The sequence below is a fragment of the Danio rerio genome, chromosome 8 (assembly GCF_049306965.1).
Source record: "Danio rerio strain Tuebingen ecotype United States chromosome 8, GRCz12tu, whole genome shotgun sequence".
NCBI classification, from domain to species: domain Eukaryota; kingdom Metazoa; phylum Chordata; class Actinopteri; order Cypriniformes; family Danionidae; genus Danio; species Danio rerio.
In genome coordinates, this window is record NC_133183.1 from 21,689,987 (window position 1) to 21,710,358 (window position 20,372).

General features: G+C 37.0%; 1 protein-coding gene and 1 long non-coding RNA gene across 8 annotated transcripts in view; one reads left to right on the forward strand and one right to left on the reverse strand.

Moving 5' to 3' along the window:
- Positions 1-20,372, forward strand: part of si:ch211-120j21.2 — a 238,318-nt gene that overhangs the window by 82,089 nt on the left and 135,857 nt on the right. The gene's annotated exons all lie outside the window — the stretch shown is intronic.
- trabd2b (TraB domain containing 2B) overlaps positions 1-20,372 on the reverse strand; it is a 102,311-nt gene that overhangs the window by 19,302 nt on the left and 62,637 nt on the right. For both annotated transcript variants that reach the window (XM_005166877.5, NM_001270477.1), the window contains exons 3-4: positions 11,978-12,124; positions 4,711-4,885 (exon numbers count right to left, since the gene is read on the reverse strand). In XM_005166877.5, coding sequence (XP_005166934.1) covers positions 4,711-4,885; positions 11,978-12,124 — 322 coding nt within the window. The remainder of the gene's footprint in view (positions 1-4,710; positions 4,886-11,977; positions 12,125-20,372) is intronic.

A 20,372-nucleotide genomic window follows, 5' to 3' on the forward strand; every position in this document is an offset into this window, starting at 1 on the left:
ATGATGCAACGGCAGCCACAGGGCAACGGCACCAGTGCGCTCACCACACACCAGCTATTGGTGGAGTGGAGAGACAGTGATAGAGCCAATTACATGGATGGGGAAGATTGGGGGGCTGTGATCAAAAGAGCCGATTGAGGGACTTTGGCCAGGACACCAGGTTTACACCCCTACTCTTTACCAGAACTGCCATGGGATTTTTAATGACCACAGAGCATCAGGACCTCTGTTTAACGTCTCATCCGAAAGATGGCGCCCACTGACAGTATAGTGTCCCTTTCACTTTTTACTGGGACATTACGACTCACACAAACCACAGGTAGTTTTCCTATGTGGTCCTCCATCCGAGTACTGACCAGGCTCAGCCCTGCTTAGCCTCAGTGAGTTACTGGTCTTGGGCTGCAAGATGATTTGCAAAATGTTTGATTAGTTTTACAATACTAAAATGTCTGGTCAAAATGCATCAAACTGTAATTTCAAATGCAAGGAACACATCAAACCATAATTTTCGTACAGTTTTACTCTCCAGGTTGTTGTTTCTGTTACACTTTAAGAATAATCTCTTTTTTTGGTGCAGTTACAATTAATAATGACTAGCTTTTCATTGTTAAAAAGGACACAAAAGAGCTATACAACTATCATTAAAGTCCTTACTTACTGATGATCTTTGCCTCCAGTGTGCTAGCAATCAGTGTCAGGGATTGGAACGGAACTGAGTTCTACTCAATAACAAATCATGTAGTTTTATAAATTATGTGTCAGTTGATTTATTGAGCATATTCAGTTCAGATAAATGATACATTCATGAATGAACAGTTATTTTATAGTGCAATAACATTTCACAGTTTTGCAATTGTGTGTGTGTGCGTGCATGCGTGTGTGCGTGGGTGCGTGCGTGCATGTGTGCGTGTGTGTGTGTGTGTTATAATTATATATTGTCATTGTCGTCTGGACTTCTTTTAGGAACATTTTTAGAAAAGCTGGTTTGGTGTGTTCACAATAATTTATTTCTGCACCAGTCCGTACTTTTATAATTGCAATGAAAGAAAAAAGAATAATAATAACCAGTACATTCTCTGGTTTCTGCTATTGTGTACCACAGAAGAAAGTCATACAGGTTTGGTACAACATGATGATGTAAATGACAGGCATAATGACAGAATTTATTTTTTCTTTGGGTAAACTATCCCTTTAATAGCTAGGCATTCGGTTTCCACAGATTGTGCTTTCTTTCCAGCTATACATTATGTATTATGAGAGTCGGGGTTGGGGGTGTGTGTGACTGCATATGCGTGTGATTTCCCAAAAGAGCCTTGTAGCCTGTGCCATGAGACTTCCTGTTGAATCTGAACATGCTATTGGAAAGTTTAAAAAGCATGGGTGGCAGGTTTGCCATGGAGCAAAGATGGATGGCCTGTTCAAACCACTTTACCGGCACAGCATGTATTTTAATCAACTCTGAAAGGAATTGTGGAGCACTCTGGAAACTGTAGAGCCCTCTGAGTCCAGGTCTGCTGCTAATTTTGCTTTCTGTCAGTTGTTCCGAAGAGGTTCTGAGTGAAATCATCCCCAAAAGCACACCTAGAAAGAGGCCTAGCACACGGTTGACAGGCCATCTAACTCCAGTCATCCAATTATTAATGACTCTGCCATCTATTAGTAGAAGCTGTATTTTTGTCGCATACATACATGCATGCACACACACACACACTTGTATATGGGGTTTATGAGGACGGCATAATGCATTTTATGCTGCAGAAAAACACTTTTTATATGGCCCCACCTCTAATCCCAACCCTCACAGGAAACCTATGGCAAATTTTGAAAGGCAACAGACCTTCTGAAATATGATTTTTAAGGGTTTCCAACTACAAGGACATTTGGAATGTCCTCATAAACCATCTTAACAAAATAACACCTAGGTAATACACGTCAATGTACAAATACAAGAAAACATCATGTTACCTTCTGCTCCATTAAAGGGCACCTAGGTTACCCCTTTTTTCAGATTTATTATGAATCATTTTTGTCTCCAGAATGTGTCTGTAAAGTTTCAGCTTAAAACACCCATCAGATTTTTATTATACCTTTTATAAGATTCTGTTTTTTACATTTTTGCACTGGGTGGCGGTTTTGCTGTTCTGCGCCTTTAAGGTTAGTCCTCCTGGCCCACCCTTTCTGCGTGCCTTAATCTCCTCCCTCTGCTTCGTCAGACAACATACAGACATAAAGGAAGCAGATCTCGCGTAGCGTTTGTGAGAAACACTACAGTTAGAACTTTACCCTATGATTATTTGATGCATTTACTGTGTTAAGTTACAACGATGAGTCACACACAATGTCGTTACAAAGTTCACGCGCACACACAAAGACACACATACCCAGCACGGACACGATACGCACATACATACAGACAACGTGTTTAGCTTTGCACTCTTTTTGCACGCATATATGGCTGTATACAGGCTAATCTTCACTGCTGTATGGATATCTGTTATGTTAATATACAAAATAAATCTGATACAACGTCCACAAAGTGGGATTGAAGCGTCTTCTTTCATAATTCTGACACGCGGCTGTGCTGATGAAGTAATTCTGAAGTAAATCGCTGTAATTCATTACACACTTGCACTGTTTTAAAACATTTTGAACTTTTGAAACTCACTCTTGATCACATTTGATGACGATTGATGATCCTAGCAAACTGAACAGACGTTTTATTCCCAGTTGCATTGCGCTTCTCTTCTCTTGTTGATCTGATCATACACGTGACTACCGGGACATGTTACGCAGCTGTCAATCAATTCGGTGGGCAGGGGCACCTCACCTCTACGTCAAGTTGCTGTCAGTCTGAAAACTCTTCAATTGGTCCACTGTTTCTATGTTGTTAAATTGAAGAAAAAAACTCAGTGTGTTTATATCAACCCAATATGACCGCCTATGCACTATACCTACAAATATTTCTGTCCAAACAGCTTGAAAAGTAGATTTTTCACCATAGGTGCCCTTTAACATAGAAACTGACACCAGGTTCTCACACTCTTGTCCAGAAAACCTCAAATTCACCCCATCAGTGCTAATGAACGGCATGCATAAAAATGCGCTCATACACACACCCTCAGGACTCGATGCAGTAATCAGCAAACATTACCAGTATTAGCTTGGAATGCAAATTAAAACAAGCAACTCACACTCTTACAGATGAGATTAGCTGTCAGTGCTCTCACTGGATCTCATTCAATTATTGTTAGTCACTTGTGTTTTAAAGGTTATTGCACAAAACCTTCAGTAGATTCAGAACAGGTGTGTGCACATACTGCCATTAGGGTCTAATGAATGACTCTGGTAGGCAGGGATGTTTAAGTGATGCTTAGATGGTACTAAGAAGCCTAAGAAAATGCCCCCACACCACTTTACACCATCAGCGTGAACCATTTATACACCGTTAGATGGATTTTTATTTTCATGTTGGTTTTGCCAAATTTTGACCATAGCAATAAAACTTTTCAGCAGAAATCAAGACTCATCAAACCAAGCATCACTTTCCAATTTCCTGTTTCTTGTCTTATTTTTTCTAGTCATTGCCTTAATTTACCTGTTTTAGCTGATGATCCTTCAAGATTTGACATTTTTACTACTGCAAACCTTGTCGGGTCATTCCTATCTGACCTCTGGCACCAGTGAGGCATTTTCCCTCACAATACTGCCACGCATATTTTTGTTTCTGTTTTCTGTAAACTGTAGAGATGGTTCTGTGTGAAATTTCCAGTAGATCAAAGCTTCTAAAATATTCAGACCAGTCCATCTGCCACCACCAGTCAGGCCACGTCCATTTCTATTCTGATGCTGAGTTTGAACCTCAGGAGGTCTAAATACATACTGTAAATGCATTTAGTTGCTGCTATCTGATTGGCTAATTATATATTTGCATTAACAAGCAGTTGCACACGTGTACCAAATAAAGTGGCGGGTGAGTGTATATGTATGTATGTATAATTAAAAATAAAACCTGTCTAATGAATATAATGAGACTCTATAGTTACACAATGGATGCTTGAAGTTTTGAGCTTCAAACAGGGATAGTTCACCCTAAAAGAAAAAGAAAATCAGTCATCATTTATGTACCCTTCACTTGCTCAACCTATTTGTGTTTCTTTCTTCTGTTGAACACAAAAGAAGATATTTTGGAAATGCTACTTGCTGGAACCTATTAAATTCTATGGTAATTATTTCGTTTTTACTATTTTCTTTGCTATTTTGTTTTTGTTTACTATGAAAGGCAATGGGTCTCAGCAACCAGTATTCTTCAAAATATCTTCGTTTGTATTCAACAGAAGAAAGAAACTTGGTTTCTAGAAAAAGGTTTAAGACCACACGAGAAAAAGATAAATTATGTCTTTTTTTGGCTGAACTATTCCTTTATGGAAAAGAAAAATGCATGATTGTGATGATTCATAATCAATTATTAATTATTTTAAAGTCCTATTTGTTATGTATGCATATGTCAAACACAGGTGCACACAGGAATGAAAGTGATGAGGGAAAAGTTCTGAGGACCATTTGGTTTTATTGCCATTTGTGGCTGTGTGTGTGTGTGTGTGTGTGTGTGTTTGTTTTGTAGCTGGACCTATTCCGGGTTAATGTCCACTGACCTCATCTTCATGCTGTTGGGAGTGTGTGTGTGTGCTTGATATGTTTTGTATGACTCACCAGCTCCAAAAGCGAAAAAGAAGCTCTGGTTGGGGTTTCTCTGAAGGAGGGCGGAGACGCGGCGGGCCATTCGTTCATTGCGTTTGTAAATGAGCTCCTGCCGCAGGTAACTGTCGATCTGCTGCGCCGTCAAGCGCTCATGATCTGGCAGAGAACTGTTGATGAAATGCGGAAGCTAAGAGAGAAAGAAAGAGAAAGAGGTGTTAGTAAAATCCTGGCATGAATCTCAGTGTGTGTGTGTGTGTGTGTGTGTGTGAAACTGGGCAGCTGACACTTTTGTGCCACTTTGTGGAACGTGACAGTCACACACACACTTACAGAATGCTGTTTTACTGTCTTGGACTCTGCATGCACTGATTGATTTGCTGCAGGGTAAAGTGTATGGGAAGATTTCTACAGCTGGCCGGGTCTGTCTACAGTCTGCTATGAAGGAATGGACAGAATAGATGGAAGGGGGAAAAAAACTCAACTTCAAAAAAACATCAAAGAGGACGAAGAAGGGAAAAATTAAGGGATGACTGAAGAAAGACAGTGAATGTTTTAGTTCCCAAACTTCCCATAAACTGCCTTGATGACTAGTTTTAAGCAACAAAATCTAACAAGCCATTAGTTTTGAGGTTTTGTAGTAACGCATTTATTGACTTTTTACCGTGCTTAATTGGCTTTTACTAAATGTTTTGCAAAATAAAAATTGCTTTCGTTGAATCACACAATAGCAGCAGACTTACATTTTTGCAATGGATTTTTGTTATTTTGAACTTAACGAAGTAAAGAAATGTTGTTAGGTGTACATTATGTGTAAGTAAAACTTTTGTCAACTGCAAGAAACGTGACATCGAATACCTCCAGCTAAACAACAAATGACTGACATCAGTTCATGTTCTCCAGGTAAAACAATTAATTCGACTAAACTCAGAAAACGCAAAAGATGCAGCCACTTTTTTAATTGTTTTTTTTTTTCAATTGTCTTGCTGTTCATTTTGTAATTAAACATATTAATTGTTTAAAATCTTTTTTGCCTTAATATAAATTATTTAAATTTTTTATTTCAATAAACAGCTAATTTACTTAACTAATAACACAAAACGTACAAAAGCAGCAAACACATTACTTTAGATGCTTTCATTAATCTGTATATAGAGCATGTATAGCTCTGGGCTCAGAAAGTTCTCAAAATGTAATATTATCCCACATTTTTTAAGAAAAATGAAGGTGGGGGTTATATAGGTGGTTGTTAAATGCAGAGCTTCTCAATAAAAAAAGGTGAAAAAAGACCTGCAAAGAGATCAAAACTCAAATGTTATATAATGCATTACTTTTCATAAAAATATAAAGATGTTGAGCAATTACTTACTTTTTGATGGGAGTAACTCAATATTGTAATGCATTACTCTAAAGTAACTTTCCCCAACACTGGTAATAAAAAATAAAAAAACTGAAGTGCAAATTTAGGGTGCTTTTTTAGGCCCCGTTTACACTAATAAGTTTTAGTTTTAAAACGGTGTATTAGAATGAAAACGATCTACGTCCACACTGGCGTTTCATCTATAACATTTCTGAACAGCTCTTTGTTCACATTAGATCGCTAAAAACGCACATCACATGACCACATATACACTCTGGCAAGCGCTGCAGTGAATGCAAGCTTTAGGCAGTCAGCGAGTGCTATGTGGGCATCTCCTCAGATGAGAGCAGTGCAGCTCGGACACTTCACCAAAGATCTTCTGCTGGAATTCATCTCACTATAGTTGTTAAAGTTGATATTTAATTAATCTTGTCTCTAACGACTCTTTGGTATTTTGAATCTATTACTTGTTCTCACGTAACACGATTTGGCAGAGCGCAAATATAAGTTAATATGTTATTTTATGTGAGCACATACAGTGATTCTGCATATTTACTGATTGCTTGCCTTTATTTCCTATATTGTATAAACTTATTCGTCGTTATACTTTTATAATGGCCATTTTTGATTATTAAAAACGATATTCAGCAATGAATTTCATGTATTTCAATGAAAATGAAAGGAGGCAGTTATTTTATAGGCCCGGTTTTGTTATAAAAATGCATACAGTGAAAATGACAGTCATATAAATATGTAGCTACATGATGCCTCAACATTTTAGTGTCTGTTAAGTTAATATCAAAATGAAAAAAGACAGTTTCTTATTTCATGTTTTCATTTTATTGTTAAGAAAGTGAAACAACATAACCAGAGCACTGTGAACGACGTTATGAAGTAGCCCACACTCTTCCCTTTAAAGATTTACCCGTCGTGTCCTCAGGAGTGTGAACTTTGTGCATTTAATATTGAGTAAAAGCCCCAATTAGATGTCGGCAGCAAACGTCGGCAGCCATGCCTCCAATTTCAGATGTCTCCATTTTCTCCCATCCACACTGACACAGAGCAGCAGCATCTAAAAATTAAAACGGCCTCTTCAGCGTTTCCAAAATACCCCATTTTCGGCGCTCAAAAACTTTGGGATATTATTGACAGAAGGCTTAATTGTAGCCAAAAGTATGCGTTTTAAAACTGAAACGTACTAGTATGAACAGGTCCTCAGCGTGTGAAGACCTTTGTGTAGTAAACAGTTGAACTAGAAAATTGTAAGACGATTGAAAATAGTTGCTCTTGCTGTTATACATTGTATGGAAAGTTGCAATTGAAAGATGTAAGGTTGCAATTACAATAACTGATGTTGCATTATAAGAAGTTGCATAACAGAGAGATAATATGACATACACAAACTCATAATAACCTGTTTATTTTTTACACTGGCATCCTTATGTTTGTAATCCATCTTTAGAATTAGAAAAGAGTGTACAGATCTTTGGAAGAGAGCAGGGCATTAGGGAAATATATATGGTTATGGACCTCAATTCTGGACCTTTGGCTATAATTGATGGTCGGAAACACAGAGCTTCCCATGTCTTGACTGGCTATACATACACCAGAGATTATAATGGATAATGGTACAAGGACGGAGGAAGTGAGAGAGACTTAAAAGGGAAACCATGAGGTGGCCTCTTGTTAGAATCCAGAGCTCTGGAACGTCTAAATACTATGTATGTGTGTGTGTGTATTTATCCATACGCCTCTAATGAGAGAACAGTTTGGAAATGTGGAGGCAGTGGGGGTAAATAGGGCCGTGCATGTGTGTTTATCTGAGAGATTCCTGCACTAAGGCGCTGAAGTGCAGCAGAGCAGAAAGCCATACGTTTGGCTCCACTGGATGTGTGTGTTCAGACACTGATAGATGAACTGCTGCACCCCTGTAAGCATCCAAACCACTTTTACAGAAGGCTTTTCCAGTAATGCCCTCTTACACCCTCTCTCTGTCCTCCTCCACTGCAATAATGCACAGTATATAGAGAAACTTCAGTGTGCTAGATATCTGAACGGGGTCAGCGGAGGGATGGACAGTTAAAACTGAGATCCAATGTTAGCTTTTTAGGAAAAGTTAATTACAAAAAGTCACATCCATTAAAAAAAATATTTTGTTTCTGCTTGTTCAAACTGCTTATTTAAAATGAGCTGAAACACCACAGTTCATGAGTTGTTTTTTGGACAACTTAATTATTTTATATTCAATCCAATTAAATTTGTAAAAACAATTGAGTTAATAATTTTTTTTTTTCGGGACAACATGAAGGAATTGTGTGGAATCCAGCATTCTTTATGGTGTATAATTGAAGAAAAGATATAAACCTTTGAAAAAAAAACTATTGCTGTTTTTAGTAATAGCTTCCTTTTTAATTTTTTACAAAATGTTGTAATTACTGAATCAAAATATTAAAATGTTTAATTACTGCACAGTAACAAGTGATTTTTTGACATTACTTTAAAAAGTGAGTATATCTGCTGCTTTAAAAGTAACTAGTTAATTTGTCAACCTATTGCTTTAAAATTAAGTATTATTGGTATACTCACTTTTGTAAGTAAAGTCAACTTTTCGCTCTTTGTTTGTTTGTTTGTTTATTTATTTGTTTGTTTGTTAGATTTTATTACTCCTAAAGGGAAATTCACGTCACAGCAGAGAACTCAATACTGAAGATAGATCAAATAAATTACATAAATATAAAACAATAGTAATAAAATTACATTAATACTGCACACCTTAGTTTCAAACAATGAGTAGACACTTGTCCATATCTAATGCTATTACAATCAGCCTAATTCATCTAGTATGACTTTGGTTATTCAGTCTGATCACTGTTGGTAAAATTACTTCTTGTTTCTTTCTCTGTAACACCAAGGCTGAATTATTCTTGCACTAAAAGAGCTTGCATACGCTTGGACTATATCAAAAGGGGATGCCAGGCAGCCATTTAGTATGTTTAGTTTATATGTTACTTGAAAGTGGTTTGGCCAAGAAAGTCTCAAGCCATTTATGGGCCTTTATGCTTGCGTTTTAACTTATTTTTTTTTTTTCAGAAATCTAACATTTTAAATCAAATGTAATCTAATGAATTCCTACAAATTAGCCACCAATTCAGCAAAACATAAATAGTTATGTGTTCACATTGGTGAGATCACATTGGTTTGGTTTGCTGTTCATAATAAAAAGAAGGTGCGTTAAAGTCATGTCAGATAAAAATCGTATTTACAAGTTGAATGCTCATGAACGCTACCACCAATTCTTAAAGTCTTGACTTTCCAAGTCAGGGCCTGTCAGTGCAAACATGTTGGAATCACTGTTTTATATTAGAGAGATACCATTTATATATCTTAATATATGTAGATCAGTGGGCAGAATTCATGGCTATTTGGTTGTCACAATTATTGTGAATTCTTTGATCTTCATTTTTTTTAAGCAAAGTTAACCAACCTTGCTTTTTTTTATTGTAGGTACAACACTGTCTTGTGCTTACCAAAGTGACTAGAATGCTCCTGACATTGCTATTATGACTTTGTCAGCTAAATTAACTCAATTATTTTCTTTCCGCTTAGTCCCTTTATTCTTCAGGGGTCACCACAGTGAAATGAAATTATTCAGCATATGTTTTACACAACGGATGTCCTTCCAGCTGCAACCCAGTACTGGGAAACATCCATACACACTCATTCACAGTAGGGCTGTGCGATTAATAGAAATCGAATCACAATCGCAATTTCAAACATTGCGATTAGCTAATCGCAAGAGCCTGTGATATGAAATACAGAATATATAATTTGCCCCACTCAGAGCAAATGCATGACTGTGGTCTGTGTCAGACGGTCTTACTTGCCAATTGAGTGAGCACACTTTCGTTCTGCCCAATAAAAATTGCGCAACCAAACTATTCGAAATGCCCACAATAAAACAAACAAACAGGAAAGCCGGACAAGTAGGAGGATGGCGTCTGCCACTTGAGAAGCAATAACAGATGAATAAATATCAAAGAAAACAGCACGTGGGAGCTGTCTCAAAATTGTTGCCACAGCACTTGGAAACACAACAACCCGCACTTAATAAAGCACCACAGGCAGCCAGACGAGGAGTGTCTTGCTAAAGAGTCAACTATTGGCTGTGTGACTCAATATAGTAGCTAGCAACAGCAAAGTAACATTTCAGAGTTGTTTGCAGCTGTTACACCATATGAAAAACATCACGAAGGCCCCAGGAAATTAACTAACGCCATAACTCAATACTGTTTGCTCTACAGAAAAATTTGTAAATAATTTCTGAATATTTATAAATAAATTTGAATAAATATTGGAGTAATTTAATATCTTTTTAGTTTCTTTTTAAACTAACATTTTAGTGGTAAGAATCAAAAAATGGAGATGAAGCTTGACTACAAAATGAAATCGCAAATCAAATCGAAATCGCAAAATCTTTTTAAAAAATAGCAATTAGATATTTATTTGCACAGCCCTAATTCACACACAAATACTATGGCCAATTTAGTTTATTCAATTCACCTACTGCATGTCATTTACTGTGGGGGAAACCGATGTACGGAAGTGCCAACTGACTCAGCCGGGACTTGAACCAGCAACTTTCTTGCCGTGAGGCAAATGTGCTAACCATGAGCCATGAATATGATTTTATTAATGAAATGCATTATGGGACCTTGATCTTTTCTTCAAAAAGTTTTGATGTAGGACATTTTGAAAAAGTGCCATTTATTGACATTTTTACTAGTTTGAAGTCAATTTTTGTCTGTCTTAGTGTTGTGAATTGCGAAACAAGAACCTGCTAATGAACCAGTACTTTTGTTTCTGTTATTTTATATCTTCTGTTGTTTAATTTCTAAAACGTCAATAAGTACCTGCCTTTGTTAAACTACAGAGTTGAAATTTCAGCTTGAAAAGTTCACAGAGCATAGATAAAAGTCCCATAATGCAATTTATAAATGCAAATAAGCAGAAAAAATATCACAGTTTATTATATGAATATTTTTTTATAGTGTAAAGGCTCGTACACACAGGGACGCTTTTCATTTGCGTTTATCATCAGCATTTTTCGAGACATTGTTTTGCATTCAAACCCTAGCGAATACACTGGCATCAAGCAGAAAAGTATGCAAAATCAGTCCTTGACGTTAGATGGCGCTCAATGAAAAACAGCAAGACTCCGGTGCACAGGGTGGCACTACACAACTTTAAGCTTCTGACCCCGCTTGAATCATAGAAGAAGACAAAAAGAAAAATTCTAAACGAAAAAACAAGCATGAGGCGTTTCTTAGAAAATTCCGCTTTTACGCCTGCCGTATTGGGCGTTGGTGTGCACAATCACATAGACACCCTTTATTTAGTCATGAGGCGTTAAACGTTGACGAAAAACACGAGCAATAAGCATCCCGGTGTGAACAGGCCTTAAGAATTAACGTCTCAGGAGGACATGAAAGCAACATTAAGTAGAATACTCGGCTCTGGCTCTAAGTCATGCACTACATAATTACAGCAAGGGGTATATAAACAGACAGCAGAGAAAGAGAGAGAGAGCACAGATCCCTTATCAGACAGGAGAGCCATTAGCTGACCTGCCTCTGACCTGTGCAGGAAATATGGAACAACAGAAAGAAATTTCCTCCCTTCTTTCCTCGTGCTTCTCCCTCACATATTTCCTAAAATGTTCATTCTCTCTCTCGCTATGTGTGTTTGGTGTTGCTTTAATCTCAAAGCGTGTTGCAGGGTGAAGTGGAGAATTATAGGCTATCCATCAGACTGAACCTGCTGCAGCTCAAACTTTAAGCTCATAATGACTGCAATACATCACACACATGCACAGTTACACAAGTATACACATACTGCTACAATGTACTGTTTTCGTGTGTGTACCTGGGATGTGTCATGATTGAAGATGATGGAGTTGAGGTCTCCACAATTGTAGTGTGCAATGAGGTCCTCTGTAGTAAAGGTGCCCTGCAGAATGCCTGCACGCAAACTCTCATGCTGCAGTAGAGTCTGGTTCAGGGCAAACAACACCTGCAGAGAGAGAGAGAGAAAGAGTTTTTTTTTTTTGTCATTTTCAACACATTAAATACACAAGTTAAGTCACTCCCAAACACATAATATGATGTCACATTGGATAGTGCTCACAAACGCGCACTAAAAATAATAGTCAGTTTTTTTCTTTTAAAGGTGCCAAGATATTACATCTGCGTACTGTAAAATGCACAATTAAGTGATGGGATTTTATTTCTAAATGGCCGAAATATTATTTTTTATTCCAAATTTTTTTTTTTACATATTTGTTCACATTGCTGCTAACAAAGAGAGAGCTACAGCATACAGTAGATGGCTGTTTTTGCTATGGATAAAAAAAATAAAATAAAGTTGGTTATGATTTCCTTAAGGCGGCATTGTGACTCAGTGATTTGCACTGTCGCCTCACTGCAAGAGGGTTGCTGGTTTGAGTCCCGGCTGGTTCAGTTGGCATTTCTGTGTGGAGTTTGCATGATCGCGTGGGTTTCCTCCGGGTGTTCATAGACATGTAGAGGTGAATTGTATGAACTAAATTGGCCATAGTGTATGAGTGTGTGTGAATGAGATTTTTAAAAGTTCCCCATGCATTTACTGAAAGATATATTAAAAAAAAAAAAAAAAAACATATATATATATATATATATATATATATACTTATTTGTTTATTTATTTTTTAAAGAAAGCTTATGTTGAAAAAAGGATGTATTTACAACTAGAGCTTGCTTGTTTTGACACAATATTTAAAATATTTTGCTAAGATTTTTTTATCATTAAAATATTATTGTATTAATAAATGGAAATTTATTATTGTATTATTGAAAATATTAAATTATAATACATTTTTGATTGGGCAAATAAAAATATTTTCCATCTGGGCCATTCGAAAATCTTCTTTGTGTTTAGCCCTGTATGAGTCTAAAATTTTGTTCATAGGGGTCCTAATAATGTCTTTAAAAGTCTTGAATTTAACTTGGTGAAACCAGCAGAAACCCTGGAGAGTGTGTATTGGTGTTTCCCTTTACTGGGTTGTGGCTGAAAGGGTATTTTCTGCATAAAACTTATCGTGGAATAGTTGGCGGTTAAATTCCGCTGTGGCGACCCCTAATAAATAAGGGACTAACCCGATGGAAAATTAATTTCCTTAATCTCACAATTATTATTCTATTGAAATCTTGGTTTTATAAGGAAATTTTTGATATATATAAACTATTATTTTTATATAACTATTATTTTGAGATTAAATTCAGTGAGAGATTATCAACATGCAATTCTTTTTTACAGCACTTTGAGTTTATTTGTTTATATCTTTAGATTTTGTCCTTTCTCATATTTCTGGGTTTTCTTTTTACATTTCTTATTTCATATCTCACAACTCAATTTTTTGTAAAAAAGTATGTATTGGCTGATACAAAGTCCCAATTTCAGTATGAGAACAATAAAACTGTAAAATGTCAACAGGCATTTGTGAGCATATAACTTTAAATTGCACAATATAAACTAGGCTATATGAACTAGAACATACAAATTGTGAAAGTTAACTTATAAAACTGCTTTAGTCTTTCATGTGCTATGCGGTGTCCTTTTAGTTTAGAAGAACTGAAATTAAATATATAAAAAGTGTCATTTCTTCTTTTGAACACAAAAGCAGATATTTTGAGGGAAGCTAAAACAAATATTTACTTCCACATGAATAACAAATACTCTTAAAGTGAATGGGTTTACATGTTTCCAGCTGTATTCAAAATATCTCTAATGTTCAACAAAAAAAGGTGAAAATCAATCAGGTTTGGAACAAGTAAGAGGTGACTAAATGATAACATTTTAGTGGGTGAACAATTCTTTTAAGTTATTGTTGTAATAAGTTTGTTGTAATAAGTTATTTATTCATTCATTTTCCTTTGGCTTAGTCCCTTTATTCTTCAGGGGTCGCCACAGCGGAATAAAACACTAAATTATTCAGCATATGCTTTCACACAGAAGATACCCTTTCAGCTGCAACCCAGTTCTGGGAAGCATCTATTAAAACTTATTCACACGCATACACTACAACCAATTTAGCTTACTCAATTTACCTATACCGCATGTCTTTGGACTGTGGTGGAAACTAGAGCACCCGTAGGAAACCCACACTAACATGGGGAGAACATGCAAACTCCACACACAAACGCTAACTGACCCAGCCTGGACTTGAACCAGAAACCTTCTTGCTGTGAGGTGACAGTGCTAACCACTGAGCCACCATGTCACCATAATAAGTTGTTATTTCTTAATAATGTATTCAAATTAATTTCATATGCGTGAATATACTGCAGCATGTATAGAATATTTAGTAGCCTAACTTACAATATTTTGTTTAGTTGCCTGTCTCGAAATTATTTTGAAGTATTGTGATCTCATTTTATCCAGCACTAAGAAGCTCCCACATACAGCCAGGTACAAATAAGCCAGAAAGTTCCTACAGAAACGGGTATGAGAAAGAGAAACAAAAAAGACAGGGAGTGCTCCTTTAAAAGCGGCTCTATCTCCAGGGTCCAAGGGTTGTAAATTTACAGCTCCCATTAAAATAAAAAGTAAACCCTCTTTAGAGAGAATTTATGGTGTGCAACAGCCACAGACCACAGCGACACTGCAGCTGTCCCAGACTCTTGGGGTTCAACTTCACACTCCCGCCCAATTCACTCACACAACACGCCTGACTGGCTGACTCACTCCACTCTGGCTGTCAATCAAAGCTAAGCGTTTTGACAGCAGAGTCCGTTGGAGAGGGGAAGGGGGAGTTTTTTCACTTCTTTTGCATGGAAAGGTATATTGAATTTCACGCTGCCGTGCATTCTGCTGGCTAACACGTTTGTACCTGATCATGTGTGGTCAGTTGATTTGTGTACTTGATTACACCTCTCTATTTTGGCTAGGACCCGTCATTCTAATTGCCCTGGAGATTTACAGGGAAAGGGTGTGTTTGGGAGTGTGTGTGACAGAAATACAGTAATGAAAATGGTCTATGAAAGTAGCGATGCTGATTGATTTATGTACTAGCTTAAAGGCTACAGAAGATTTAGTCCCTGCCTCATACAGAAAGGTTGGAAATGAGTATGTGCTGCTGTTCTATTTAGCACTGGGAATGAAATGCAGATTGCTGTTTTGCTCAATATTCCGGCAGGCTTGGTCTGAATAGTGGGCATCACCAACAGCAAACCAAGCTTAACACCACTTTATATGGATACTTTTTATATTATAGCTTACCATAGCCTAAAGCCTTGCTGTCTGTCTGTCTGTCTGTCTGCCTGCATGATGCAGAAATTGACAGATTTCTCTATTGAATTTCTTTTGAATGGAACTATTGCAATTTGTGCAAAATGAAAACAAAGTTGTGCCAGCAGTGTGACAAAATTAGCTTAATATTACGATTTTTTAAGAGACATTGATGGTTGGATGGATGAATCCACATTTTGTTTATAAACAACACATGAAAACAGACTTACCTCATATTTTAAAATAAACAAAACATGCTTCTTGTAGAACAACATTGTAACTAGTGGTACTTCTGTATATACGTATATACACACTCACCGGCCACTTTATTAGGTGCACCTTACTAGACCACCTTTTGCCTTCAGAACTGGCATAGATTCAACAAGGTACTATTTTGTCCCTACTATCAGAATGTCGCAGCAGAAATCGAGACTCATCAAACCAGGCACTGTTTTTTCAATCATCTATTGCCCAATTATGGTGAGCCTGTGCCAATTGTAGCCTCAGTTTCCTATTCTTAGCTGACAGGAGCGGCACCCGGTGTGATCATCTGCTGCTGTAGCTCATCTGCCTCAAGGTTGGACATGTTGTGCATTCAGAGATGCTCTTCTAAATACCTTGATTGTAACGAGTGGTTATGTCTGTTACCGTTGCCTTTCTATCAGCTGGAACCAGTCTGGGCATTCTCCTCTGACCTTTGGCATCAACAAGGCATTTGCGCCCACAGAACTGCCGCTCACTAAATATTTTTTCTTTTTCAGACTATTCTCTGTAAACTCTAGAGATGGTTATGCTTGAAAATCCCAGTAGATCAGCAGTTTCTGAAATACTTAGACCAGCCCGTCTGGCACCAACAACCATGCCACATTCAAAGTCACTTAAATCACCTTTCCTCCACATTCTGGTGCTCTGTTTGACTTGCAGCAGTTAGTCTTGACCATGTCTAAATGCTTAAATGCATTGAGTTGTTGCCATGTGATAGGCTGATTAGAAATTTGCGTTAACTAGCAGTTGTTGAGTATAAGATACTATTTTGCAAGTCCAATGTTCTTGAGATCAAAAAAGAACAAAAATATATTGTGTTTTTTTTAAAGCAAAACACAAAAAATGTAAGAAAATAATGTTATGTGTTTTTTTTTTTAAAAGCCATCACCAAATTGTTTTAGACCACAAATATGAAAAAATGTCCCTTAAAAACTGGAGGGACTGATAATCTGCTCCAAAGACAGCAGGAATCAACTGATCTATAATAATCAAAATATCTGCAACTATTAGGCTTATAGAAGCTATTCACCATTAGTTTAAAACATGGACTCATTTAATAGATTTTGATCATTTGCTATAGCTTTAATGAGTAGCTTGCTCAGTACTACTGCATGATGTTGTGCTTTTATTTAATCTATCAAGCGTTCTTTTAAACAATCTATTTAAAGCCTAGTACTCTCAGATCTTTGTCATTCCGCCAGCACGGTAATCCCAAAATGGACCACGATCAAACCAGCACCAGAAGAGTATGAATGCACTCCGTCTATCGCACTTCACATCCAGCCAGAAACTCTTGAACGGACCCCCTGCCAGCCTTGTAATCGCCGGGCGTTTATTTCAATATTGCGTGTGTTGTTTTATTGTCTTCATTTTTAGGTTGCCATGTCATGTCGAGGTTTTGCCCTCCTGTGCAGATGTGCTCTCCTTGTGCCATGGTATGCACCCACATATGGGAGCTTTATAGTGATGCCAGCTGCTGAAGCGGCCATGGCACGCTCAGATTAGGAGACGGGTGTTTGACCCATCTGCCTCTCTTCTGTGCTGGTGCCAAAAATGAGGAGTTTCCCTTAACCTTAAGCACATTCCATGAGAAAAATGGAGATGAAAGCACGACTGGGATGTGATAGATAGAGGGATTAAAGGATGGGACGGCGAGGACGAAAGCGAGCCAGGAAAAAGAATTGGATCATTCTGTGCTCCTTTGCTGTTTATTTGATGGACAGAGTGTGAGAGAGCACAGACTTTAAGGCCCAGTGCTTTGTGTGTGTGTATGCAGGATGAAGGATGGCTGAAGTGTGTGAGAATGTTCCATTTGTTGAAGTGTGAACACCCTTTAGCATGCATTGTGCTAAACAAAAGCATATTTTCACAACGTAATGGAGACTTCACAGGGTGGTAGTAGGTGTGCAGGTTAGCCAGATGGGCTCTTATGCTAGGGCTTGGACGAAATTGACATTACAATATTCAGTTTTTCTGCGACATAAATTGCGATTTGAAATATACTTCTCTAGATAGATTGAATAACAATTTTTGTGAATATATGATTATTTTACAATGATTAAATAGGGGAGTGCATCTGCATAAATGATTAAATTAACTTTATTGCACATTTTTTTATTTGATGTTTGATGTAATCTCAACTGAAACACGAAAGGGAGAGGGCAGGGCACACAGTAGCACTGTCCCTTAAAAAACAGTCAATATTTGGTTTTCATCAAAGCTCCAAATTATTAAAATTAACTTTCCTCTTAGCCAGCGCCAAGATCTAAAATTCTGATACTTCTAAGCCTCCATACAAAGGTCAACAGATAAATCCAAATAATAATCAAGTGGTTTAATCCAAGTCCACGGAAACTCAGGGTGCTTTCACACCTAGATTTTTGTTTCTGAACCTGTCTTGTTTGCCCAGATAGCGTGGTTCTTTTGGCATTTTTGGCAATCGCGCTTGGATCTGCATCAAATCATCCGGTCTGAGCGCCTAAATGAGGTGGTCTCAGCTTGATTGAAACGAACAATCCAGCCGATCGATTGTATTTAGAAAGAAAAATGATCTGAGCCCGGCAAAATCACAGTGTATCATGGATATGTAATAGGTATATATGGCTATATAAAGAGAGAATTATGAATAGGGCGGAATGTCATTCCTACCAGTAAATGTGCGTTTCATGTCAAATACGAAAGTGAAAATATGCTGGACTATTAATGAGCGCTGTTTATCTGTTAGGAACATTGACTGAACTGCAGTCTCTCCAAGGGCTCTGTATGAGAGAGTCTTACCTCTGATTTATATCTGGTGATGATGTCTGTGGGCGTCACCATTCAAAGTTAAAGCGCAGGTTTCCGCTTATAATGTCTTATTGCTCATCACCGTAAATTAAAATAAGGATGCATGACAGCTGAGTGGGACAAAATAAACCATGAAACTATGACCAATGTAAGGAGAGTTTACTCACACATGACTGTTTTAGCTTTTTTGGTCTGTTTAGAAACTTTGCTGTGCGAAAGCGAACTGCACCAAGAACATAAAGCAACATAATAGCAATTTTTATCCCTGTTTCGTAACAAATGAATCGATTGACAGGTTTAAAAGCACCCTTAGTGCTCATGCTTAACATGATCAACAGAATAAATTTAGGTCCTTATTAACATAAACACTGGTCAAAAATTGTAATTAGAAAGCTCAACCAAACCTGCTTGACACACAAGAAGAATCATTGGTTCTTGAGCATCAAGCAAGCATGCTTTGTTTTATGACCAAATTTGAAAGCTGCTATCACTTGGTTAATGTATATGTAAGTAAAATCCTTAATTATATTATTTTAATATAATTATTTTATAAAGCAACTATCTTGATTAAAAAGACTTTATTTATATCACTTAATTCACATGGATGTTTTTGTTAGCTCTTTAATAACATTTTTAAATGTCTGAGTTTGGGGTGAATAGATAAATTTCTATGATTTGATTACAATTTATTCATTTGTGATCTGAAGACATGAGAGTAAGTGATGACCATTTTGGGGTGAACTCGAGGTGCGTTCCAAAATCGCATACCTATGCACTATTTTATGCCATTTTGTAGTATAAATAATATAAATAGTGCATCCACACTAAAAACCCTAAAAAGAATAAGTGCACTTTAATTACCCCTTATCATGCACTTATTCAACCAGTAAAATCAAGTGTGGAATGATGGACACTTGATGGACAGACTCAACAGCTGCTGCTTTGCTCATGTATCAGAAGGGGAGGAGCTTTCGGGCGCTCATAATGGATTATTTATTTTAAATTGTGAAAGCAAAATTCACCTACGAGAGTGATTATAGCGCCTCCTGATGGTGAATGCGGTTATACTCATGACAGGTATTATTTGGTAGTTTGGACATTCATTTTACTAATTTGGCAATGGTCAAACATTATCAGGGAATCGGTTTGAATTTCCGCTTAGTAAACTTTAGTGCTCCGTCTGAGATGACACTACATACATATACAATGCTGTTGAGTGTGTAAGTGCATAAGTAAATGGTTTATAGTGTGCTATTTGGGACGTAGCTTAGGTATTTAACATACATTTTAGAAGCAGTTTAACCAGGATGGTGTAAGAGTGCAATCATTTACAAATGTAAGAGAAAAGCAGTGGTAATATATATATATATATATATATATATATATATATATATATATATATATATATATATATATATATATATATATATAATTTTTTTTATTATTATTATTATATATTTTTTTTTGATTACTTAAGAGCAAGACTAGGTAAGACTACCAGGTGCAAATGGGCCCAGAGTCTCGTGGACTGATTAAAGACAGAAACTCCTCTGCAAACAACTAAGTTTTTAGAACCCAGCCTGCTCCTGGAACGTCTAACCTTCTCCCAAGCATTGCATTCCAAAATTTCATTAGCGGTTTGGAAAGAATCAATAGAGAAAATGACCAAGTGAGGGAGGGAAACACAAAAGAAGAGAATGTTAATTCCCATGTAATGTTCCCAAATGAGAGGAGGAAAAAGAAACATGCTATTTCATTGACACATGTGAGGATGAAAGACTTGTGTCTGCGGTCCAACAGACTCCTTTTTCTAGTTCAGCTGTTGCAGATCTTCTACGCAACCAACAAGACATTATCAATCTCACACCTTCATTTCTTTGTATCTTGTTTTCAGTCAACTCTCCAGCATTGCTCGCTCATTTTCATTGTTGTTTATGGAAAGTTT